Genomic DNA, 6,404 nt, shown 5'->3' on the forward strand with positions numbered 1-6,404 from the left:
AACTGTAAGTGGCAAAAAGGGCTCCAGTGACTCAGGCCCCAAACACAGTGGCTGGATATTAACCCCGACATCTGAGCTTGAACACCAAACCTGCAAGTGTATTTGTGAGGACATACATAGCACAGGCCTGAAACAAGCACCATGTTCCATGCATAAACGACTGAGAAAAGAAAACAAAAATAAAACAGTAACAGTCAGTGCTGGTGAGGACGAAGTGAAGTAGGCACTCTGAAATTCCACTGGTTTGAGGCAAAATTGGTATAACCTTTCTAGAAGACGACCAGACAAACTATATTAAGAGTGATAAACGTTTCATACCCTCTAACCTGAGAACTGTAAGCCTATCATAATGAAATAACTGAGACAGGAAAACATCACACACATGATTGTATCTACATTACAATGAAAAGTTGGAAATAACCGTTATTTCCAATAGGGAAACTGCATTAACCATGGTACCTGAAAAGTGTGTGATTATCACAGTAGTTAAGAGCAATAATGTTTTGTTTTGTTGTTTTTTTTTTGAGACAGGGTCTCACTCTATTTCTATTGCCCTGGCTGGTCTCAAACTCCTGGTCTCAAGTGATCCTCCCGCCTTGGCCTCCCAAAGTGCTGGGATTATAGATGTGAGCCACTGCACCAGGCTTCAACAAGTTTTAAAATTTTGTTTTAAATTGAACTTTTTAGCTAGGCCTGGTGGCTAATGCCTGTAATCCCAGTGCTTTGCGAGGCTGAGGTGTGAGGATCACTTGAGCCTCGAAGACTGAGGCTGCAGTATGCTATGATCATGCCACTGCACTCCAGACTGGGCAACAGTAAGCCCTGGTCTCAGTAAAAGAGCTTTTCTCTATTTTTTTCTTATTGAGCACATTAACTTTATAATAGAATTTTTTTTTTTTGAGACGGAGACTCACTTTTGCCCAGGTTGGAGTGCAGTGGTGCAATCTCAGCTCACTGCAACCCCCGCTTCCTGGGTTCAAGCAATTCTTGTGCCTCAGTGTCTGGAGTAGCTGGGATTACAGGTGCGTGCCACAATGCCTGGCTACTTTTTGTGTTTTTAGTAGAGATGGGGTTTTGCCATGTTGGTCAGGCTGGTGTTGAACTCCTGGCCTCAAGTGAACCGCCCGCCTTGGCCTCCCAAACTGCTGGGATTATAGGTGTGAGCCACTGCGCCCGGCCAAAAAAACAAAACTATTTAAAAAGCAAAATGACAAACGGAAAATCAGCAGAATGGCAATCAAGATTTTTCTGCTCCAATAGCAAAGAAATTTCAACTCAGCCTGTTTTCCAATGCCACCAGCCTGCCGCCTGCACACCCCGAAACCCCATGCACGTCCGCTGATGGTACCCAAATACCTTTTTGGAGAAAATGTTCTGAAGCGAGAAGCACAGCGTGGCGGCGAGGGCGCTGACGAGCCCCCACATGTCGAAAGACAACTCGGTGACGGTGGCCAGCAGGACGCCGCTGATTATGGGGATGAGTGACAGGTACACCTGCAGGAAGAGGTCATCAAGAAGGGCCCACAGGCCAGACTAGAGCTGGGCCGCCCACCAGAGGCCCAGAGAAAGGCCTCTCTCCTGCCTCAGCAAAGGGATACTACCTAACACTTTGAAAATGGTGTTTGCTGTGCCAGTGATGCTCCGGCGGGTGGCTCGGGGGAGGTGGTTATCAGAGCGCCAGAGGGAGGGCTTATTTGTGGGTAGCCCCATCCCCATACTGTCACCCCCATTAACAGCCTCTGCTTAGGGCCACAGCCCAGGGCTGGTCCTAACTCCACAGATCTATTCAGCTGCCACTGACACACCAGGGTTTGAAGCCCTGATCCTCTGTAAGGCTCCCCTGTTCCCTCTTTTTAAAAAATAGTTTTTTTGAGACCGACTCTCACTCTGTCACCCAGGCTGGAGTGCAGTGGCGCGATCTTGGCTCACTGCAACCTCTGCTTCCTGGATTCAAGCAATTCTCCTGCCTCAGACTCCCCAGTAGCTGGGATTACAGGCATGTGCCACCATGCCCAGCCAATTTTTTTTTGTACTTTTAGTAGAGGAAGGATTTCGCCATGTTGGCCAGGCTAGTCTTGAAGTCCTGACCCACATGATCCATCCACCTCGGCCTCCCAAAGTACTGGGATTACAGGTGTGAGCCACCGCGCCCAGCCCCCATTCCCTCTTACTTCAGGCTCTTCCAGTATGGTTACTCCTGGCTGGGACACTCCACCGATGCCTTCTCCTCCCGGTGACCTCCTGCCTTTACAAGGAGAGCTTTCTCCAACCCACCTCCACCTTGGGAGGCTTCTGTGCTGTGTTCCCAGGGCCACTGCCTGGGCTTCCCCAGCAGAAAGCTCTCCACCCACTCTTTTTCTTTTTTTTTGAGACGGAGTCTCGCTCTGTTGTCAGGCTGGAGTGCAGTGGTACGATCTCTGGCTCACTGTAACCTCTGCCTCCTAGGTTCAAGTGATTCTCCTGCGTCAGTTTTCCGAGTAGCTGGGACTACAGGTGCCTACCACCATGCCCGGCTAATTTTTGTATTTTTAGTAGAGATGGGTTTTACCATGTTGGCCAGGATGGTCTTGATCTCTTGACCTCGTGATCTGCCCACTTCGGCCTCCAAAAGTGCTGGGATTACAGGCGTGGGCCACCGCGCCCGGCCTCTCCACCCACTCGGTCTGTTACATCATCCAGTCCCATTAGTGTACAACCTTAGGGCAGGTCCTTGTTCGCTGCTTTATCCTGGTACCTAGCACACAGTAGGCACTCAATAGCCGCTAGCTGAATGAATGAGTAGCAAACAGAGTGACAGAAAGTCTTCAACAAGGTCTGGCATGCGGGGCTAAACGACTCCCAACTTCCAGGATCCACTGGGATCCATTCCCGCATGTCCAGCTCTTCTGACTCTTGGCTCAACCCTGTCCTACCAAGAACACTCTTCGCTTTGGGAGGCCGAGGAGGGCAGATCACTTGAAGTCAGGAGTTTGAGACCAGCCTGGCCAACATAGTGAAACCCTGTCTCTGTTGAAAATACAAAAATTAGCCAGGAGTAATGGTAAGCACCTGCAATCCTGGCTACTCAGGAGGCTGAGGCAAGAGTCGCTTGAACCCAGGAGGCGGAGTTTGCAGTGAGCTGAGATCCCACCACTGCCCTCCAACCTGAGCAACAGAGCGAGACTCTGTCTCAGAAAAACAAACAAACAAACAAACACTCTTAAGGAGAGGTAGGAGAGGTGGAGATTTTAGGAGGGAGTGGTCATGCCACAGGGAGGGCAGAGTGAGGGTTGTGGACCTGAATTCTAGCTTCCCCAGTACCGGGCTGTGGCCCTCAGGCACGTGATTCTCCCCTCTCAGTCCATCTCAGGAAAACCTGAGATCAGGAATGATGACTACCAGCCTTATCTGCCTTGCAGGGCAGGTTCCTAGAAGTTATGATGTCATTATAATTAGTCTGGCTGTCTAACCGGGCCAATTCCCAGTCTTTCCTTACTGTGTGAAGTTTCCGGCTCCTTGCCCAAGCTGGGTACAATGTCCCGTACAACGGGGAAACCTGATAAACACGATGATATCCAGTGATGCAGCTACACACCTCTGGGAAAACTTTGACTTCCCAGGAGCCAAGTCACAGTCTGACATCACCCTGGGGGAGCGGGGCTGCAGAGCACACACAGGTCTTGCTGGGACAAAGACAGGCGGGAAATAAAAAAAAAAAAAATCAGCCATAGGTGGCCCAATTTCTATAAGCCGATCCAGGGCACTGCCTCTCTGAGTTACATAAAACACAAGATGCCAGAAACCAACCACTTGGAAAAGAGGCACGGTGTCCAGCATGAAATGGATTCCAGCTGGGACGACAGGCACCCAACTTCCACTTAGGGATACCGGACAAAGCTGTCTCTGGCCAAAGCCATGGCTATTCTTGCCCCAAGCCAGGAAATACCCTGGTTTGGCATCTTGAACAGAATTTGGACTGTGCCCAAAGCATCCTCCTTATGCAGCCCTGAGTCCTGTGTGCTGCTTTCGCTTCCGTTCCCAGACCATCACAACTTCTGGCCGTTTTAATTTCTAAGACTTTGCTGGATTTTGCCAAGATCAAAATCCTTTGATCGTGTCTGGCTTCGGATCCCAGAGGTCCCCTGACAGCTCTCTCTTGTAAAGAAGTGAAAACCTAGCCAAGTGCAGTGGCTCACACCTGAGGCAGACTGATCACTTGAGGTCAGGAGTTTGAGACCAGCCTGGCAACATGGTGAAACCCTGTCTCTATTAAAAAACATAAAAAAAAAACAAAAAAAAAAAAAAAAAAAAAAGAGAAAATAAAAAAATTAGCCAGGTGTGGTGGTGCCATGTGCGTAGTCACCCAAGCTACACCATCTTCAGTGCTGAGGCACGATATTACTGCTTGAACCTGGGAACGGAGGTTGCAGTGAGCTGAGATGTGTCCTACACTCCAGGATGGCAATAGAGTAAAACTCCCCGCTCAAAAAAGAAAAAAAAAGTGTAAACATATCGACCAGCATTCTGATCCGTCCCCTAGTTCCACTGGAAAGGCCCACACATGGGTGTACAGCCAAGATGTTGACCAACCCATTACCTACCAGCAAAACCCAGGTAGGGTATGGGAGGAAAACTGTATCTGAAAGGGACAACAGTGTTCCTAAGACCACACAGCAGAGATCACAGAGGGACACATACTCACACACCATTGCTCACAGCGTGATTCTAGAACTGAGTAGTTAAAAAGCCACTGAGCTCTAACACTGACTTCCCTATCGACAGGAAGCCACGCACCTGCAGACCAGATCCCTGACCACGTCAACCAGTTGGCACAGGGAGGGAAACCCCTGGAGTCCCACCTGCCCAGAGTCCTGCCGGGGTTACCTTGGTGCTCGCTTCCTCCTTCATAATGGATCCGGGGACAGGAGGACCACCCAGATGGGCATGTGCCTTGACTGCAAAGAGAGGGAAGGGCACTCAGGGCTGCCGAGTTTTCCAGGGCCCAACCTGTTCCACGCTCCACGGCTGGATGGGAGCTTGGCAGCCCCTCAGATCTCTTCACCCCTTCCTGCGGTAGGGCTTCCTCCCACCATGGGCAGTTGTGGTCTGTCTTGCTTATCTCCCATTCTCTTCTCAGCCCCTTTTCTCCCTAAGAAACCCTGGTGGCGTGATCCCTCCCCTACCAAACCCTTGGTAGCCCCTCTGCTGCCAAGACCAAGCTGCGCCCCCCGGCCGCCCGCCCCCTAAGGCCGGGCGCGGAACCCTACCGGTGTGTGCATAAGACACAGGGCACCTTCAAGATGCGACGTGCGCTGACACGGACGCGAAGTATCTTGGGCCGAAGGCGAGGCGCAGCAGCGTAGCGCGGGTAGAAGCGCGGCGCAGTCAGCGGGCCGGACGACGGATGCGGACTGGGTTCCGGGGCCCCGAGACGGGCGGGCGCGGGGGCACGGCCCAGGCGCGCAGCAGCCGGCGGGAGCCCAGCGCACAGAGCCTAGGAGTGGCCCACAGCGACACGGTCACCGGGGTAACGGGAAGGCGCGCTCAGGTCACCCCTGTTTGAGCCCACGTTGCCGCCCGCGCTCAGGCGCGTACCACAGGCAGGACACAGCGCGGCCCACCCCGCGCGCCCTCGCGCGCCCGCTACTGGCTGGCTTGCTGCGCCCCGGCCCCCCGCCGCCAGGGCCCGCGCCCACCGCAGGCCGCCGCCATCCTGCCCCAGCGGCCGCCCTTCCCGCCCGTCCGACTGCCCGACGCCGGGCGGGGCGGGGCTGGGCGGGGCGGGCGCTCCGGCCTAAGCCGTTTCCCATTGGTCGCTGCCTCTGCGCGTCATCCCCCCGCGCCGGCCGACGCGCCAGCCACCACGTCTCGAGTGCAGGCCCAGTCCGCTGTAGATGCGCTTCCGGCGAGGGCGGAGCCGAGGCCGGAAGCGGAAGAAGGGGACGGAGACCTGGATCCAAGCTGTGCCACCTTAGATGTGGGCGGTCCCTGTGACCGGGAGCCAGAACTCGAGTGGAACAGGCGAGCAGGAGCGCGGAGGGCTTTGCAGCGTCGGCGTCTGTGCGTGGGCCAAATATCAGGGCCTCTACCAGGGGTACATGGGCACCCCCTAACTAGATTCCTGATGGCTGGCGGCGGCTGACACCGAAGGTAAAAGACCTTTTGGGGAAAGAAACCAGTTGTGAAAAGCTCTTGGGCTAAACTTGCTCTGCAAACTGGGGCGCACGCGCGTGGCCAAACTCTGGCAGTGGGACTGTCCCGGAGCACTCGATCCCTGGAATCATGTTCTGGAAACCACCGCGACGTGCGCAGTTCTCGGGCCTGGCCGTCGTGTCATCCCACTGAATCCTAGGAACGCCGTGCGGTAGGTATCACCATTCCCATTTCACAGACCGAAGTCCAGAATGGGGAAGCGACTTGTCTTA

The 6,404-nt window shown here is 53.7% G+C and overlaps 1 protein-coding gene across 1 annotated transcript in view; it reads right to left on the reverse strand.

The window, feature by feature from the left end:
• Positions 1 to 6,263, reverse strand: part of SLC35E1 (solute carrier family 35 member E1) — an 18,045-nt gene extending 11,782 nt beyond the window's left edge. The window contains 9 exon segments of the mRNA XM_017893681.1: positions 1,281 to 1,494; positions 4,864 to 4,896; positions 4,899 to 4,934; positions 5,242 to 5,337; positions 5,339 to 5,401; positions 5,404 to 5,448; positions 5,450 to 5,566; positions 5,568 to 6,037; positions 6,206 to 6,263. Of these exon segments, the coding sequence (XP_017749170.1) occupies positions 1,281 to 1,494; positions 4,864 to 4,896; positions 4,899 to 4,934; positions 5,242 to 5,337; positions 5,339 to 5,401; positions 5,404 to 5,448; positions 5,450 to 5,566; positions 5,568 to 6,037; positions 6,206 to 6,263 (1,132 nt within the window).
• Between the last annotated feature and the right edge of the window lie 141 nt (positions 6,264 to 6,404).

The sequence above is a fragment of the Rhinopithecus bieti genome, unplaced genomic scaffold, assembly GCF_001698545.2.
Source record: "Rhinopithecus bieti isolate Rb0 unplaced genomic scaffold, ASM169854v2 scaffold_23826, whole genome shotgun sequence".
Taxonomy (NCBI): domain Eukaryota; kingdom Metazoa; phylum Chordata; class Mammalia; order Primates; family Cercopithecidae; genus Rhinopithecus; species Rhinopithecus bieti.